Below are 20153 nucleotides of genomic sequence, written 5' to 3'. Positions count from 1 at the left end.
ACAGAAAGGCAAAAAAAAAAAAAAAAAAAGCCAAAACAGGAGAGAAAAGAGAGGCAGAGGCAAAGTAAAGGCCTGGAGACACATCAGGGGTGGCAGGCTCAGAGGGCAGGAGGGGGGATCACAAGGCTGGACCACAGCGGGGTTCACGGAGAGTGGAGGAGGCTGTGGCCTGAAAGGCAGGCAGGGTGGGGTCCACAGGGCCCCAAGAGCAGTAGGGGAGGATTTCAGGGGGAGTAGGAGGGGAGTCATGTAGTTTGACAGCTCTTGAAAGGAACTAAGGAGGCAGGGAGGAAGCTGCTGCAGTGATCCAGATGAGCGAAGGTGGGCACAGAGACCAGGGTGGCAGCAGTGGGAATGCAGAGAAGTGGACGGCGTCCCCACGCCTGGTGAGGGCAGACAGAGGACTTGCAGAGGGCCTGGGTAGGGCAGGGGAGGCAGGGGAAGAAAGGCGCTGAGAATTAGGGTTCCTGTGTTCTAGGCCGGGCAGGGGGCCGCTGGTGGTACCACTGACTGAGAAGGGGAAGGCTGGAGAAAGAGCAGCTTTGGGGAAGGAAGTGGGGAACCAAGAATTCTCATTTGGTCTACTGTATTTGAGGCTCCCAAACCAAGCCCAAGTCCATCTCTCAATGGGTGTTTGGGCTCCAGCCTACAAGGGGATTCTCCGTATCTATTCATCCATTCAGACACACTCACTCCTCTCAGGCTTTCAGGAAAAGACCCACAGTACCCTTTTCCCCAGAGGAAAAGAAACCATATGCTCCCAGGCTGTGCAGAAAAATGAAGATACACATGGCTCTGGTCTTCACCTCATTCTTGGACAACTACCAAAAGTCTGGAAACTGCTGCACTTAAGACAGGGCTTAGAATTTTAATGACACAACTCAAACTGATGATGAAACAGCAAGTACTAAGTAGAGGCTGTGTACAGTTAAGTACGCCATTCACAATCACCAACTTTTATTCCCACAGCCTGGGAGTACAAAATTATGTAAAAACTTCAATGGAAAAAGGACGTTCCATTTTGCTTTGGGTAGCTCCGGTTATTATAAACATCATGATTTTAACCTTCTCCGTGGCACATACCTTGAATAGGCGTCTCTCCTAGCAACTCTCCCCGCTTGCAGGCATTCAGCTGGTGCCTACTACGTGTCCCTCGGTCATTTGTTGGCTTCCCGGCTGACTCTGATAACACCTGAAGTAAGTGGGAGTTCTCTGAGGTTGCGGCCACCACGGGTCTGAAATAATGCACTGGTCGATAGTCTCTTGGCAATTCGGGTGGTGGATAAATCTTAAAAAAAAAATACAATAAAGCAAAATTCGGAATATACAGGCAGCAAGGTGATGACGTTTTACTGAACCAAGAAAGCTCATTACCTCTGGGCGTTGTTAATCCCACCCTTTCCTAGGCAGGGCGGCAGCCCCAGGAACAGCCTGCCCAAGTGCCCAGGCAATACCCATCCTGGATGTGGAGGGGCATCAGAACCACCCTGTTCTCAAGGTCAGACATTTTAGATATCACCCCGATCACGCTTAACAGAGATGCTACTGTGCATGCTTTGTATCATAGGAACAATAACGATAACTATGATAACTATAGTTAATGCAACTGGTTCACACGGAGAACTGGTCCACTGTGAATTAGAAAACTTAGAAAAGTATGATTCATGGCTTAGCTTTTAAAAAATAACTTTAAATAAGTTTTTTTTCCCTGTAATCTCTCCTAGTTTAATGTTCAAAGAGTATGACTGATTAAAAAATGTTCTTAGGGTGCTATAGATATATTTGAAGAGTATTATGTCTTGGCTTAACTTAGTTATTTTTAAATTCAGTATTCTTTTTCTGGTTTTGTTTCCATTTCAAATAGGAGTTTCAGGCCTTATTTTTTTCTTTGATCAAAAAATTTTTACTTAATTTCAGTACTTCACTGAAATTAAAGTACATTTGGGAAACTCAGGCATTCCTTTAGCTTATCTGTTAATTTTAAAATTACTGCTCTAAATGGTCCTCCTTGCTCCTGGTCTAACAAAAACATGTTTAAGGACAGTCCTATTTAATCAATTTTCTAGATTTTTCAGCTACCTGGCATTCTGAGCTCTGTGATCAGTGAATCACTGAATGTTCTCAGCTCCAGCCACACACTGCACTCACCTGGGGGGTTTAACACTACTGGTGCCTGCATTCTGTCCCATAAAAAATGTCAGCTGTGGTTGGAGTGTCCCAAATTTCCCAGGTGGCTGTAAGGTGCACCCTGGGGTGAGCACCTGGTCCGATGAGAGTCATGAAAGAGTGCTATGATCATCATTAGCAAATCTCATTTTTATCATCTTAGCATGACTGCCTTCTCTGAAAAACACAGACTCCCAAATCAGCCAGGAACATTCTCCTGTTACCATGACACTAAAGTCCAGAAGAGCGTGGCAGAAAAGAAGTGTGTGTATACACGACTCTTCTTCATTCTCCTCTACTGCATTCAAGGGCTACCCTGATGGCTCAGTTGATAAAAGAATCCGCCTGCAATTCAGAAGACCCGGGTTCTATTCCTGGGTTGAGAAGATCTGCTGGAGAAGGGATAGGCTACACATTCTGTAACATTCTTGGGCTTCCCTTGTGGCTTAGATGGTAAAGAATCTGCCTGTAATACGGGAGACCTGGGTTAGATCCTTGGGTTGGGAAGACCCCCTGGAGAAGGGAAAGGCTATCCACTCCAGTATTCTGGTCTGAAGAATTCCATGGACTGTATTGTCCATGGGGTCGCAAAGAGTTGGATACGACTGAGCAACTTTCACTTTCCCTGCATTCAAAGCATTTCACTCCCTCTGCTAAATCGTTGCTCTGTTTCGCCTCTGGATGCAGAGCCTGGGTTTTTAGGCACAAATTAGAAAACCTGCCTGTCCGTGAGAGGTTCAGTGCACACAATCCTGCTCTGAATTGTTCATGCCCAAAGCCCTCTCCAGTGAGGAACCACCAGAGTCCTTCTCTCCATTTATACATCCTGCCCACAACACTGGGTTTGTCTGTCTAGCTCTCTCAATGAGCAGGAGCTACTTGGAGGCCAAGACTTAGTCTTGAACACTGAGTAGAATAAGTACTTCTCGACCGTTTTAAAGATTTGTTTTTAATGTGGATCATTCTTAAAGTCTTTATTAAATTTGTTACAATATTATTTCTGTTTTATGTCTTGGTCCTTCGGCCATGAGGCATGTGTGATCTTAGCTCCTTGACCAGGGATTAAACCTATACATCCTGTGTTAGAAGACAAAGTCTTAACCACTGGACCACCGGGGAAGTCCCTCTCAACTGTTTTAATGCTCCCTTTCATTCGTATAAAAAACTCATACTCCCCTTTGACATTTCTGGTAAACGATAGCAGCTTACTACATGCCCCATACTGTTCTGATATATTCTGCTCACTGTTTCAGTAACTATCACAACTAAACAAATCAAAGCCACTGTAATACCACATATAATTTCTCAGGCTGTGCTGTTCCTGGCTTCCCAGGTTCTGGAGAACTACAGGCCAAGCCACAGAGATACTTAACAAACGTTTACTGAGTCAAAAACAAAAAACCCGTTAAAATGTGGATCAATCTAACATAAGGATGCCAAGGAGGTGAATGGTCAGACACCCCTCCTGAACTACCAACCACCCACCCAAACCTATGAGCATGGGGCTCCGATAGGTTGTTAAAGAACCATGTGTCCAAAGCTGTAAAAAAGCTCACAGAGACAGGACTGTCTGGAAAGGCATGGAGAGTTCTCCCCAGGATCGACCCACATGCTCCCAGCTTTTCCCCCTTCCAGTTGGCACAAGCAAGGAGCCCAGGGAGCCCTGCCCATAGCAGCTAATGTGCTCCATGGCTGCCAGGAGGAGTCGGGACCAGGAGCTGCTATGGCTCTTTGAAACTTTCTATAAGTTACATTGCCCCTAGGGTTGTATCAATTTTTTTCTCCTACCAGCTTCTAATATAATTCTTCCTTAATGGAAATAACCACTCACTTGAAGCTCAGATTTAAAGGATTAGCAGTTAGGGACTTCTCTAGTGGTCCAAGAATCCCTAGTGGTTAAGAATCTGCCTTGCAATGCAGGGGACAGGAGTTTGATCCCTGGTCAGGGAACTAAGATCCCACATGCTATGGAGCAACTAAGCCCAGACCAGAACTACTAAAGCCCATGCGCCACAATGAAGGGTCCCGTGTGCCACAACCAAGACCTGATGCAGCTGAATAGATAAATATATATATTAGGGAAAAAAACTCTTAAAAAAAAAAGATTAGCAGTTAGATGTTTTGGACACAGTGTGGCTGCTGACTGACATTTCCAACGTAGAATGTTTCCCTGGACCATTAATAGTCACCAAGCTGTTGCCTCAGTTAACAGAATTTATTTATCTTTTCAGTTGTTAATATAATAACTGAGATTACACAGCAGCAGATATTTTAAACATTAAACCAGCAAGGAAAAAAAAAAAAACTTACTTTCTTGGAAGATAAAGGTTTAGAAGCCAAGGAAAAGCCATCCAAAATTTTGCCAACGTAGCGAAGGTCTTTCTCTGATTCTACAAAATGATGTAATTTGATTAGTTCCAGAGGCAAAGAAGATTAGAATAGGACAAAAGACCTCAGTTTTTTATCTCCAAGATCATAAAACACTATATGTCACTGCTATCAGTAAAAGGGAGGAAAGAATGGCCTGTAAAGCCCTCACACCTCTGTTGACTCAGTGACCAGCAGCCCAGAGCACACCGCCCTGTGTAGATTAGGCTGCCCATGGCACCTCCATCAATATTATCTAGAAAAAGTACCTGAGGTCCTAAGCTAAGGGGCACCAGAGAATATACTCTATGGAGTAAAAGATCTCAAAACCATCAAGAGAACAATTATGGATAAAAAATAAAAATAACTTTGAAAGAGTCATGGAGAACCATGGGGCAACAAACTTCCCAGTTTCTTTAGCAATCATCCAAATAAGGCATGGAAGGCAGTACAGCCAGGTCAGCCTGTAATCTAATCGTGGGACTAATTAAAGGTGCTTTCGTCTTCTTCTCAATTGAAATTCAAACAAAAGACAAAGATCACTAATTCAGGATAGGACTAAGGCCCTCTGACTTGCAGCTAGGGATGGTTTTATTGGTCTCAGAGACAACCCCTTTGATTCTCAAGGACTGTCTGCACTTAGAGGTTACGCTGAAAATCCATATGCATGAACTGCATTTTCTGTAGCCAAAAGCCCCTGCTACATGACCACCAGCACTTACACAAGCTGGGTGTTGAATCCTGAAGCAGGCATGGCTACGTGCTGTGTAGGTGGTGCTGAGGTTTTAAACCATTTATGACGCAGCACTGGCCAGTAATTACCCTCCCCTATGGTCTCATTCTTTGTATTTCAGCTGACTTAGAATGTTTGTACCAGCTTCTGGAAATCCCTAAAATCCTGTAGGGAGATATAGGACTAAATTTTACATTCTCAGAATTTTGTATTCTTTTAAAACCCAGCAATTTCACTTTTATGAATTTGTTCTGAAGAAATAAATAAATGTCTATACACAGAGAGCTGTGAGACTATTAAAGCCCTATTGATCAAAAAAATAACAACAATTTAAAAATCAGCTATGGAGGCTGGCTACATATAGACTCACTCAGTGAAAAACCCGTAAGGTCAGAACTGTAGATGGTGTGACCCTAAGGGGAGGGGAGGGGACTATGGCAGAGAGGTAATAAGGGGAGGGTGAGGAGCTTAGAGGGAGGCACCAATCCAGGCTTGATGCGGAGAGGAGGGGGATTTAAGGCAAAGGTGCCATACAAAGGAAGAGCCAAAGATTTGGCGGAGAAGGCAGATTTAAATATGTATTTATTATAGATTAGTAATTACTGTAAGAGTCGGACACGACTGAGCGACTTCACTTTCACTTTTCACTTTCATGCATTGGAGAAGGAAATGGCAACCCACTCCAGTGTTCTTGCCTGGAGAATCCCAGGGACAGGGGAGCCTGGTGGACTGCCGTCTATGGGGTCGCACAGAGTCGGACACGACTGAAGTGACTTAGCATAGCATAGCATATAAATAATATGTTAACATTAGTTATATATATATATATATAAAACAATATATATTAATGTTGATATAGCTAGTATTGGGTTGGCCACAAAGTTTGTTTAGGTTTTTCCATAGACCTTATGGAAAATCCCAAATGAATATTTGGTCAACTATAAGGAATAACTAGCATATGGCAATACAAGTTATAATATTAATTAATGTGTTATAACGTTAATATTATATGTCTTCTTTTCAGTTAAAAAACCAATACATAGTCTTGGGAGAAAAATCCGAAAATACAGGTGAGCAAAAGGAAGAAAATAAAAGCAGCCTAGTTCCCACTCGGATGTGACGTCTACTAACGTCTGGCTACACACCCAGCCAGCACCTTGTATAAAACCCTATTTGTTGGGCTTCCCTGAGAGCTCAGTTGGTAAAGAATCTTCCTGCAATGCAGGAGACCCTGGTTCAATTCCTGGGTTGGGAAGATCTCCTGAAACAGGGAAAGGCTACCCCCTTCAGTATTCTGGCCTAGAGAACTCCATGGACTGTAGTCCACGGGGTCCTAAAGAGTCGGACACGACTGAGCGACTTTCACTTTTTTAGCGGTGACGAGGACAGAGGTCACTCACACACGCATAGTGCTGGGTCTCCATGGGACAGGTGAGTCACTGCCATGCTCACTGCCAGAGGCACAGAGAGGCAGAGCAGCCTGCCTAAGGTCACGGCCGATTACTGAGGAGAGCCAGGACTGGAGCCCAGGAAGTCTGTCTTCAGTCCGTGCTCACAGCCATCAAGCAAACTACTTCTGAAGACTATTTTTGCACCTGCTCTTTTCTCTTCTGGAAATGTAAAATTGACATTATTTGGGAGAGTGATGCTTAGATTATTGAGATATATTTTCTAAGTGTTAGATCAAGCTTGACCTGACTACAGCTAAAAATGTCTAAATGGATTGTTTTATTTAGATTCTCATCTTACTTTAAGTGGTTGTTATAGAAGGTGTCATTTATTCACCATTTATTCTTCGGGGCAGGTACTATGCCAAACCTGTGATGCCATTTAATCCTTACAATGGCCTCAGAGTGGATTTTACCCTCACTTTACAAATGGTTATAAGACTCATGCAGGTGGGCAGAAGAGAGCTGTGACTCAAATTTAGGTCTGATTGAGGAGAGAGCCAGGATTCAAATACAATTCTGACTGGATTCAAATCCCATGTCATTAAAACCTACTGACTCCTCCCTACACCTTCTCTGGAAAGAAAAACTGAAATCCTACTTAGATCCATAGAGTCTGAATCACTATAGACTCTGACTTGAAATTCCAGGTGTACAGAGAGAAGTCCATCTCTGAGCTCAACAAGAGCCCCTAAGAGCCAGATACACAAGTGAAGAGATGGGCTGGGCACCAATCTCCATCTTGCTGCAGGCTCTCTGGACAGACCACATGGTCCCCACACCTGGCTTCCTGACTGGTTTCTTGAGTTGGCCTCCTTTGGCCACCTGCCCAGTTCCTTGAGCTGGGAGTACTACCCTCTGACCAAGTGTCAGCTCTGACTTGCAACATGAGCCAGCACCTGTCCACATACTTGCTCCTTTCCTGACTCAGGCCCCTTCCTCCTCCCCACTTGACCTTGCCTTGACAGTTGGCTTTGGCCTTGAACAGGTCTAAATCCCACTTCTGTCTTACTTCCCACCGCGGGCCTATCTTCTCCCCACTGTGTTTCTCACTCGGCATCTTTGACCAGTGACTTCCTGCTCCACAGAGGCTGACCCTCCAGTATCGATTGTGCAATCCCTTCTTCCTGAGGTCCTGACACTTGGTCCTACCATCAGCTGTGGGCCCATGGAATTACCTTTCTGACTTTTATACTGCCTGGGTGCTGTCCAGCCATACAGTCCGTCCCCGGGCTCCTCATCCTTCAAAACAGTATCATACTTGGATAGAGTTTCTGTGGCATAGATATCGTCATCTTCCTCTTCCAGGGCACCTACACCAAAAGCCTTTAAAAACAGAATTTCACACTGAGCAATTTCAGGTTTTTAGTGTATGCCTGCATTGAAGGATGAAGCTACTATAAGGATATGACTGATCAGACCACATTAGCACTTGGAGATCACCAAGACAGAAGCGAATGGGAGCCCCAGATTAACACATGGATCCTGGCCTTTTGGAAAACAATGACCAGAGGGGAATGTCCCGCCTCCTGTGCTGCAACTATCCTCCAGGCTCAGCAGCAGCCATGGTCAGGGTCCCAGTGCAGGAAGAGAAGTGGAGAACAAACCCAAGCAGCAGTGCAGCAGGGGAAATGAGACCTCCAAAAGGAAAAAGGAAGAATGTTCATCTACTGAGGCCAGGGTTGGTGACCAGGGTCTAAAGACCACTGCTACTCAAAAGGCTGCCAAAGGAACTCCTAATCTTTGTAGGAAATGGCCAAGAACAAGTATCACTTTGTGATTAAGGATTGGGTAAAAAAAAAAAAAAAAACATGTATAGGAAAGAAAAGGATCTCTGAGTCGATTTGAGAGAACAGGCAATCAGGAAAAGCTCTCCATCTCCTCAAAGGTCAAAACCAAGTCTCCCAAGTAAACCCTACACCCAAGTTCCTGACTTAGGGCTTGCAGCACTGGGAAAGAGTCAGAGAGGTAGTAAAACGTGGACCTGAATTTGGAGAGGCAAACTGTGATTCAACTATTAATTAAATCAAAGAGGTAAGTGTGGTTTTCTGCTCAGCCCAGCAGGGGTATGGGAAAGCAGGTCTCACACCTAGAAATGTGCAAACTCCACCAAGAACATTAGGTCACAGGATGACGTATTCAAATCAGGAGGGTATGTTTTAAATATCTTCAGACAAGCTCTTAAGGAAAATACAAACCCTTTAAGATCTTCATTTAGTCAATCAATAATGAGTGGTCACCATGGGGCAAGGGCTTCGAAGGTGGCACTAGTGATAAGGAACCCACCTGCCAATGTAGGAGACATAAGAAATGTGGGTTCAGTCCCTGGGTTGGGAAGATCCCCTGGAGGAGGGCATGGCAACCCACTCTGGTATTCATGTCTGGAGAATCCCATGGACAGAAGAGCTTGGTGGGCTGTAGTCCATGGAGTCGCAAAGGATTGGACATGACTGAGGCAACCTCGCAAGCATTCACATGCATGCTGCTATATGACAATTCTTCTTTGTCAATGATTCCCTGTCTATAAAACAGAAAACACTTTTACCTGGCCTGAAATTCCCAATTTTCTTCCTTTATTCACACCAATGTCTCCAAGAAGATTGCCGGTCTCTTCGGGTCCCCCACTAAAAAGATTAAAATGTTCTCCTGAGGTTCCAAACAGCGCTTGGTGAGGATCCAGGCCCTTGTAAGCCAGTCCGTGTACATTATCTTTGGGTGTGAAATCCACGGGTGTGACATCCTTGGGTGCAAAGGTCACATTTTCTGGCAAGTAGTCATCATCTTCATCCTATTTTCAGCGTTTAAAAAGTGGAATGCAAGTGAGTCACTGCTTGGCGTAAAGCCTGTAAAATACCATTTTCAAATGCCATGATTCATTCCCCAGACAAGAGTAATCATACTTTCGTTTCTGCTATCACAGATCACTAAATCAGGTCCCCAAACAAGTGACACTAACACAAACAACTCCATACTTTGGAATCTTTTTTTTTTTTTAAGTTGAAGTACAGTTGATTTACAATGTTATGTTAGTTTCAGGTATACAATAAAGTGATTCAGTTTAATAACATATATCGTTTTCAGATTTCTTTTGCATTATAGGTTATTTCAAGATATTGAATACAGTTCCCTGTGCTATACAGTAGGTCCTTATTGTGAGCAACTAAGCACACACACACACACACACACACACACACACACACAGTGTATGTATTTTAATCTCAAACTCCCAATTTATCTCTCCCCCTTGGCCTCATCACTCTCTCCTTTGCTAACCATAAGCTTGTTTTCTATATCTGTGAGCCTATTTCTGACAAACAATTCCACTTTAAGAATCTGAACAGACTGGGGGCATCAGTGGGGTTGGCATGCTGCTGAATGCATTATCTGGCATAATGAGGACAGTTTTAGGGTATGGGTATTTCCCTATAATAGGATAGGACTGATTTCTAAAATTTTCTGACCTTAAATTTCACATTTGTAAAATAACAGGTGCTAGTGTGCCAAACTGAAGGTCAATCGTTCTATACAATACCTCAGATCCTTCAGAGCCTCCAGGGGGTAATGCACAACCATAGATTTTTACTCCAGGATCTATCAAAGAGATTTCAAATGCATTAGCCAGGCGTGACTAGAAATATAGAAAGCTGATTCACTGACACACTTCAGAGGAAGATGGCTGAGCCTGTAAGAGGTGCTCCAGCTTTAGCGTCGGGCACTCGTCACTCGGGTATTCCACCAGCTCCTGCCCTACCTGCACTCTGGCGACAACGCACACAGTGACGAGCCACTACCGCCCAGAGCCACGGGGAACCGGAAGGAAAGCACTGCTTCCTCCCAGAGTTCACAGTCTGGCTGGGGAGACCACAGGACAGGAATAAACAGAAAATAACCATGTTAAGCTCCAACACTGTTTTGGTAAAGGTAGGAAACAAGAACTTTCCTAGGCTGCTGGTGGGAATGTAAAATAGTACAATCCTGCCAGAAAGTTATCTCGCATTACAGGCGAAAAACCTTAAAATATGTGCACATCACTTGACCCAGCAATCTTATTGCTAGAAACAGATAGTCATCAAAAATGTATGCTGTAGGGGACTTCCCTGGTGGCCCAATGGCTAAGATTCCACACTCCCAATGCAGGGGGCCTGGGTTCAATCCCTGGTCATGACATTAGATAATACACACCGTAACTAAGAGTTCATAGGTCCCAACTAAAGATCCCACATGCTGCAATGAACAGCAAATATCCCGAGTGCCGTGGCTAAGACCCAGCACAGCCCAATAAATAAATAAATACACAATTTCGAAAAAAAAAAGTCTGCATGGCACAACTAAGAGTTTGCATGCCACAACTGAGGCAGCAAGGATCAAAGATCCCACATGCCGCAATTGGGATCTGGCACAGCCAAGTAAATATTTTTTAAAAGTATGCTGCAGAATTGATAGTAATCAATATACATACCAGGTTTCTGTCGGCGTGGTCTTCTCTTTACTCGAGGACCAATTCCTTGTCCTTCCTTCCAACCCATTTTTCTTAGCAATTCAAAACCAACAGATAATCTAGGATATCAAGGTACCAACAATGAACTTTTTAAAACACCAAGGAACAGCAGGAAACAAGCAACTCATGTATCTGCCATGCTTGAGCCCTTCTCCCATCCCTGTTAGGACTGCATGGCCCTGCTGTTCTCACTACAGCTGACTGAACTTGGGGAAGTCCATCAGATGCCTCCTCTCCCAGGGCTTTGGGACGGGCACACAGATGCCAAGCATGTGGCCTTGGAAGCCATGATGGTCTGAGGCTGCCAAATCAGGCCACATGGCCAGGAGCAGAACAAGGAGATATGCAGAATGGGAGGGTAGAATGAGGAGAGACCCCTTAAAATTGTGAGGCAGGGGGTCAGAGGGAAGCCGCACCAGCTCCTAATAGCTTTGTAGCCTCCAGTAACACAGCCAGTGGCTAGAGTTCTAGAGTATGCCATGTAGTAACAGCACAAGGTCCTTTTAGCAAAACCCCCTTTTGTACTCAAGCTAGGCTAAGAGGGCTTCTCCTACTTGCAGCCAAATTAACCTTAATTAAGATTCAGTTCAGTTCAGTCACTCCGTCGTGTCCAACTCTTTGCGACACCATGAATCGCAGCACGCCAGGCCTCCCTGTACATCACCAACTCCCGGAGTTCACTCAGACTCACGTCCATCGAGTCAGTGATGCCATCCAGCCATCTCATCCTCTGTCGTCCCCTTCTCCTCCTGCCCCCAAATCCCTCCCAGCATCAGGGTCTTTTCCAATGAGTCAACTCTTCGCATGAGATGGCCAAAGTACTGGAGTTTCAGCTTTAGCATCATTCCTTCCAAAGAAATCCCAGGGCTGATCTCCTTCAGAATGGACTGGTTGGATCTCCTTGCAGTCCAAGGGACTCTCGTGCAAAATGCCAGGCTGGATAAATCACAAGCTGGAATCAAGACTGCCAGGAGAAATATCAACAGCCTCAGACATGCAGATGATACCACATTAATGGCAGAAAGTGAAAAGGAACTAAAGAGCCTCTTGATGACAGTGAAAGAGGAGAGTGAAAAAGCTGGCTTAAAATTCAACATTCAAAAAATGAAGATCATGGTGGCCAGTCCTATCACCTCGTGGCAGATAGATGGGGAAAATGTGGAAACAGTCTCATATTTCATTTTCTTGGGATCCAAAATCAATGCGGATGGTGACTGCAGCCATGAAATTAAAAGATGCTTGCTCCTTGGAAGAAAAGCTATGACCAATCTAGACAGTGTATTTAAAAGAGCCATCACTTTGCCAACAAAGGTCCATCTAGTCAAAGCTATGATTTTTCCAATAGTCATGTATGGATGTGAGTGTTGGACCATAAAGAAGGCTGAGCACCAAAAAATTGATGCTTTCGAACTGTGGTGCTGGAGAAGACTCTTGAGAGTCCCTTGGACAGCAAGGAAATCAAACCAGTCAATCCTAAGGGAAATCAATCCTGAATATTCTTTGGAAGGACTGGTGCTAAAGCTGAAGCTCCAATACTTTGGCCACATGATACAAAGAGCCAACTCACTGGAAAAGATTGAGAGCAAGAGGAGAAGGTGGGTAACAGAGGATGAGATGGCTGGAAGGCATCACTGACTCAATGAACGTGAGTTTGAGCAAACTCAGGGAGATAGTGAAGGACAGGGAAGCCTGGCGTGCTGCAGTTCATGGGGTTGCAAAGGGTTGGACATGACTGAGCGACTAAACAACAAGATTATCATACATAGGCAAGGCAGTGATGCCAAGATCAGAGAAGTCAGAATTAAATTCTTCTAGGAGTGTCCCCAGTGGTCCAGCAGCTAGGACTCTGAGCTCCCGATGCAGGGGACTGGTTTCCAACCCTGGTTAGGGAACGAGATCACACATGCCACAACCAAAGATCCCACAGTGAGTGTGTGAAAGTCGCCCAGTCGTGTCCTACTCTTTGCGACCCCATGGACTATGCTGTCCATGGCATTCTCCAGGCCAGAATACTGGAGTGGGTAGCCTTTCCCTTCTCCAGGGGATCTTCTCAACCCAGGGATCGAACCCAGGTCTCCTGCATTGCAGGGGGATTCTCTACCAGCTGATCCCACAGGCTGCAACTAAAAGAGCCTGCATGTCAAGATCAAGGGTCCTGGAAGCCTCAACCAAGACCCACTGCAGCCACATAAATGGATTAATTACAAAAAAATCCTTCTTACTTCGCTGGTGTTATCAGGTCATCAAGCAAAGTGGCTCCAGGAATAGGGGCAGTAGCCGCTGCTAACTGCCGGGCCTTTTCTCGTATCCGATCTTTGGTTTTAGAAGCAAAATCATCTGTGGTAACGATCGATTTAGGTGCTATCCCAAATTCACTAAGATCCTTAAAAAAAAAAAAAAAGACAAACAGAATTACTCACATTATTTGGAAAGTAATTAAATATGATACATCACATGGCTTTATTTCTCTGAAAAAAAAAAATGTTAAAACTACGAAACTGAGTTAAGGATCAGCAGAGAAGCTGATTTTCACAGTGATTTTGGATAAGTTAAGGCTAGTGGCCAACAACAAAGTTGCTTGACAGTGGCTGCTCAGTGAAGCCACTAGAGGCAATGCCATGCTAGGAAGACAGGAAGTAAGGGCTGTATTGTTTGTTCTTCTTGGACAATATCTCAAAGGTCAGTGTGAAGAGGGTAATTTTAGAGTCGCAGTCAGCAAGTATTCAGGAGCACCTCTGTGCCAGGCTTAGTGTTAGCAGCTTTTGCATTTAGTGAAGCAGTTACCGTCGGCAGCCTGTCCAACAACCAAGGCCCTTTCCTCTTTCCCCACGCCCTGAGGCTGTCCAGGCACCAGCCTTGCTCTGAGCCACCGTGCACTTCAGGATTGGTGTCTCTGGTGCGGTACGGAGGGTTCAGGAGATGGGCAGTGGTTCATGTCTTATCTAAGCCAGGCATTCTGATCCCATTTTCCCTGCCAGGGACTGCTTTAAGAATGGGTATAAGAGAATTCACCAGAGCAGATGTGAGGGAAAACCACCAGATGGTTTCTTTGCTCTCAAGAAAAGATTCCAAGAAGAAAGTCCTCCTTCCACTGGGTAATGTCATCACAAATGTGCCACCTCGAACTACCATAGCCACCTCACAACGGCAAAGAGAGCTCATGTAAGGACAAGCTGACGTGCAGAAGATTACTATGAACCTGGGACCCTGCTGACATCCAGACTTGTTTCATTAGATAGGCTTCCTCATAGATTATGCAGGTCAAACAGGAAAAGGGCCACCCCTGGCCTTTCACCTGCAGCCTAAAGCATGCCCATATAAGCACTTTACTTAATCTTTATCCCAAATGAACCCATGAATAGGTTTTAAAGAACAGGTTTAATTTTACAAGAAAACAGAGCCCAACCTTTGGGCTGCAGGACCACTTTAGAACCCCACACTGTTTACCCTAAGAAGCTGGTGGTCTTGGTCGCTTTAATGAGACACGCAAATGCCTGCGTGGGACTTCCTTTCACTCCTTTCTCCAGTCATTTACTCCTCCTTAAACAGCAGTATGGCATCACCAACTCAATGGACATGAGTTTGGGTGAACTCTGGGAGTTGGTGATAGACAGGGAGGCCTGGCGTGCTGCGGTTCATGGGGTCACAAAGAGTCGGACACAACTAAGCAACTAAACTGAACTGAACTGAAACAGCAGTATGTGTTTTAAGAGTCACTGTGGAAGGCTATGTACTCAGCTCAGCAGACTTTGCACTTTTGGGGCAATTGGGGCATTTTCAAGTAAATTTGCCAATATATGACCTTCTGCTTACACTCTTGACTTTAGAAACTGGCACTAGCCTGTTCAGGCACTACACCAATGAACGAGAATCCATTCACATACAGGGCACTATAAAGTCCAAATACCGAAAAGATAAAATCTTACACAGAGGAGATCATACACTGGACGTTCTAGAAAGAGAGAAGGTGCTACAGCAACCACCCACCCACATCCCACTGGCAAAGTGGTGGTTATAGTTCTGCACACCCACCTCTTCATCCATAAAATCTTCGGGACCAAGAACAGACTTGTCTGCTCTGTTCTGTCGTGAAGACACGAAGGAAGAAGGTGTCCATCCTTGAAAGAAAAGAGTTTAGAACATTATAATCATAGATGGTATTTTGGTTTATGACTAAATAACACATATGACGGAGAAGGCAATGGCACCCCACTCCAGTACTCTTGCCTGGAAAATCCCATGGACGGAGGAGCCTGGTGGGCTGCAGTCCATGGGGTCGCTAAGAGTCGGACACGACTGAGCGACTTCACTTTCACTTTTCACTTTCATGCATTGGAGAAGGAAATGGCAACCCACTCCAGTGTTCTTGCCTGGAGAATCCCAGGGACGGGGAACCCTGGTGGGCTGCTGTCTATGGGGTCACACAGAGTCGGACACGACTGAAGTGACTTAGCAGCAGCAACACATATGGAATTGAAACCTCCAATAACTACAAATTCTCAGTGACTTCTCAGCTCACTGCTTACATAGACACAATTAGGCCACATAAACTTATTAATTTCCAAGTGCCCTGTTGTCAGAACTTAGGGGATACAGTGAGAAATTCTTCTTTCCCCAGAAGAATTTGCAACCAAGAGAAATCAAATTATACATTGAAACTTAAACAGTGGGTTGGACACAACTGAGTGACTGAACTGAACTGAGACGATTGAACAGAGAGAACTCCAAGGACTTAGAGGAACATGGAGCCACAACATGGCAGGAGCCTGGGTTCCTGAGCCAGCAATTCAAAAGGAGGCTCCCAGAAGAGTCATCAGAGCGAAAACACACACTCCCTTACTCTCTTATGTGCAGGAACCCTTCGTCTTTGAGTCCTCAGCTCAGAGCTCTGTGCCTGGAGCACAGCGGGATCATCAGAACACCTGCTGGTTGAGTGGATGAAAAGCTGCATGGATAAACAGTTCGGGCCCTGAACCTTTGGAGTGGGAGCACTGATTCCAAGATCTTAGACTACCAGGGAACTAACCCTAGAGAATATCAAACAGTGAGAACTCACACAAAGGAAACCACTTGAATACAAGAGCTGGCATCACCCAACCTCCAGTAGCACCCTGTGCAGAACGCCTCATCTAAACAACAAACAAAACAAAAATACAAACCCGATCATCAGCAGACAGGATTACCACCTCCCTCAGCCTTGGCCATCAGAGAAAAAACAAACAAAAACTCAGCACAGATCTCACCCTATACAAGCTTACACAAACCACTGGACCAACCTTAGGAGGGCAGAAACCAAAAGGAAGAAAGAATTCAACCTTGAAGCCTGGGAAAAGGCGACCTCAAACACAATAAGTTTAAAAAAATAATAATGAAAAGGCAGAGAAATACTACACAAATGAAGGAACAAACTAGAAACACAGAAATCCAAATAAATGAAGAGGAAATAGGCAAACTATCCGAAAAAGAATTCAGAATAACGACAGTAAAGATGATGAAAAACCTTGAAAACAAAACGGAGAAAATGCAAGAATCAATTAACAAAGACCTAGAAGAATTAAAGAATAAACATGCAGAAACAAACAACACAATTATTGAAATTAAAAATACTCTAGAAGGAATCAATAGCAGAATATCTGAAGCAGAAGGACAAATCGGTGAGCTGGAAGATAAAATGGTGGAAATAATTTCTGAAGAACAGAATAAAGTAAAAAGAATGAAAAGAACTGAGGACAGTCTCAGAGACCTCTGCAACAATATCAAATACACCAACATTCGAATTACAGGGGTCCCAGAAGAAGAAGAGGAAAAGAAAGAGTATGAGAAAAATTTCAAAGAGATTATAGTTGAAAAATTTCCCAACATGGAAAAGGAAAGAGTCAATCAAGTCCAAGAAGCACAAAGAGTCCCATACAGGATAAACCCAAGGAGAAACACACCAAGACACATACTAATCAAACTAACAAAGACTAAACACAAAGAAAGAATATTAAAACCAGCAAGGGAGAAGCAACAAGTAACATACAAGGGAAACCCATACTCTTAACAGCTGATCTTTCAGCAGAAACTCTGCAGGCTAGAAGGGAATGGCAGGATATTTTTAAAGTACTGAAAGGGAAAAATCTACCACCAAGATTACTGTACCTGGCAAGGATCTCATTCAAAATTGATGGAGAAATAAAAAGCTTTTCAGACAAGCAGAAGTTAAGAGAACTCAGTACCACCAAACCAGCTTTACAACAAATGTTAAACGGACTTATATAGTCAAGAAATACAAGAGAAGAAAAAAGATCTACAAAATCAACCCCAAACAATTAAGAAAATGGCAATCAGAACATATATATCAATAATTACTTTCAATGTAAATGGATTAAAAGCTCCAACCAAAAGACACAGACTGGCTGAATGGATACAAAAACAGGACCCATATATATGCTGTCTATACTTCAGACCTCAAGACACATATAGACTGAAAGTGAGAGGATAGAAAAAATATATTCCATGCAAATGGGAAGCAAAGAAAGCTGGAGTAGCAATCCTCATATCAGACAAAATAGACCTTAAAATAAAGAAGATTACAAGAGATAAGGAAGGACACTAAATAAATAATGATCAAGGGATACAAGAGGAAAACATAACAATTGTAAATATCTATGCACCCAACATAGAAGCACCTCAGTACATAAGACAAACACTAATAGACATAAAAGCAGAAATTCACAGTAACACAATAATAGTAGGAGACTTTAACACCCCACTCACACCAATGGACAGATCATCAAAACAGAAAATTAATAAGGAAACACAAGTCTTAAATGATACATTAGATGAGACAGATCTCATTGATATCTTCAGGACATTCCATCCAAATGCAGAAGAATACACCTTCTTCTCAAGTGCATATGGAACATTTTCCAGGAGACATCATCACATCGTGGGTCACAAATCAAACCTCAGTAAGTTTAAGAAAAGTGAAATCATATCAAGCATCTTCTCCAACCACAACACTATGAGACTAGATATCAATTACAAGAAAAAAACTGTAAGAAACACAAACATATGGAGATTAAACAACACATTTCTAAGGAACCAGCAGGTTACTGAAGAAATCAAAAGGGAAATCAAAAAATTTCTAGAAACAAATGACAACGAAGACATGACAACTCAAAACCTATAGGATGCAGGAAAAGCAGTTCTAAGAGGAACTGCTACTGCTGCTGCTAAGTCGCTTCAGTCGTGTCCAACTCTGTGCGACCCCATAGACGGCAGCCCATCAGGCTCCCCTGTCCCTGGGATTCTCCAGGCAAGAACACTGGAGTGGGTTGCCATTTCCTTCTCCAATGCATGAAAGTGAAAAATGAAAGTGAAGTCGCTCAGTCGTATCCGACTCTTAGCGACCCCACGGACAGCAGCCCACCAGGCTCCTCCGTCCATGGGATTTTCCAGGCAAGAGCACTGGAGTGGAGTGCCATTGAAAGTTCATAGCAAAACAATCCTACCTCGAGAAACAAGAAAAACATCAAATAGACAACCTAACTTTGCACCTAAAACAACTGGAAAATTAAGAACAAAAAACACCCAAAATTAGTAGAAGGAGAGAAATCATAAAGGTCGAAGCAAAAATAAATTTAAAAGAAATGAAAGAAACAATAGTAAAGATTAATAAAACTAAAAGCTGATTCTTTGAGATGATAAACAAAATTGACGAACCTTTAGCCAGACTCATCAAGAAAAAAAGAGAGAAGAATCATATCAACAAAATTAGAAATGAAAAAGGAGAGGTTACAACAGACAATGCAGAAATACAAAGTATTATCAGAGACTACTATGAACAACAATATGGCAATAAAATGGATAACCTGGAAGAAATGGACAGATACTTAGAAAAGGTCAATCTTCCAAGACTGAACCAGGAAGAAATAAAAATTATGAACAACACAATTACAAGCACTGAAATTGAAGCTGTGATCAAAAATCTCCTAAAAAACAAAAGCCCTGGACCAGATGGCTTCACAGGAGAATTCTACCAAACATTTATAGAAAAGCTGATGCCTATCCTTCTAAAACTCTTTCAAAAGATTGCAGAGTAAGGAACACTTCCAAACTCATTCTACAAGGCCACCATCACCCTGATACCAAAATCAGACAAAGACAACACAATAAAAGAAAAGTACAGGCCAATATCACTGATAAACACAAATGCAAAAATCCTCAACAAAATTGTAGCAAACAGAATTCAGCAACACATCAAAAAGCTCATACACCATGATCGAGTTGGGTTTATTCCAGGAATGCAAGGATTCTTCAATATACACAAATCAATCAGTGTGACACACCATACTAACAAAGTGAAAGATAAAAACCATGTGATCATCTCAATAGATGCAGAAAAAGCCTCTGACAAAATTCAGCACCCATTTATGATTAAAACTCTTCAAAAAATGGGCATAGAAGGAACCTATCTCAACATAGTAAAGGCCATATATGATAGGCCTACAGCAAACATTATACTCAATGGTGAAAAACTGAAAGCATTCCCCCTAAGATCAGGAACAAGACAAGGGTGTCCACTTTCACCACTATTATTCAACGTAGTTCTGGAATTCCTAGCTACAGCAATCAGAGAAGAAAAAGAAATAAAAGGAATCCAGATCGGAAAAGAAGTAAAGCTCTCACTGTTTGCAGATGACACGATGCTGTACACAGACAACCCTAAAGATAGTATCAGAAAATTACTAGAGCTAGTCAGGGAATTTAGCAAAGTTGCAGGATATAAAATCAATACACAGAAATCACTTGCATTTCTATATACTAACAATGAAAAATCAGAAAGAAAAATTAAGGAATCAATCCCATTTACCATTTCAACAAAAAGAATTAAATATCTAGGAATAAACTTGCCTAAGGAGACAAAAGAACTGTACACAGAAAATTATAAGACACT

General features: G+C 43.2%; 1 protein-coding gene across 2 annotated transcripts in view; it reads right to left on the bottom strand.

Annotated features, from left to right (window-relative positions):
• The window catches only part of GPATCH1 (G patch domain containing 1), a 56082-nt gene that overhangs the window by 24291 nt on the left and 11638 nt on the right, over positions 1 to 20153 (bottom strand). For both annotated transcript variants that reach the window (XM_010848937.1, XM_010848938.1), the window contains exons 3-10: positions 15245 to 15330; positions 13435 to 13595; positions 11174 to 11271; positions 10247 to 10305; positions 9260 to 9502; positions 7893 to 8040; positions 4477 to 4556; positions 1084 to 1288 (exon numbers count right to left, since the gene is read on the bottom strand). In XM_010848937.1, the coding sequence (XP_010847239.1) occupies positions 1084 to 1288; positions 4477 to 4556; positions 7893 to 8040; positions 9260 to 9502; positions 10247 to 10305; positions 11174 to 11271; positions 13435 to 13595; positions 15245 to 15330 (1080 nt within the window). The remainder of the gene's footprint in view (positions 1 to 1083; positions 1289 to 4476; positions 4557 to 7892; positions 8041 to 9259; positions 9503 to 10246; positions 10306 to 11173; positions 11272 to 13434; positions 13596 to 15244; positions 15331 to 20153) is intronic.

Source organism: Bison bison, unplaced genomic scaffold (assembly GCF_000754665.1).
Source record: "Bison bison bison isolate TAMUID 2011002044 unplaced genomic scaffold, Bison_UMD1.0 scf7180017864280, whole genome shotgun sequence".
Taxonomy (NCBI): Eukaryota; Metazoa; Chordata; class Mammalia; order Artiodactyla; family Bovidae; genus Bison; species Bison bison.
The sequence above is the reverse complement of the archived record's forward strand: the minus strand, read 5'-3'. Positions and strand labels throughout refer to the sequence as shown.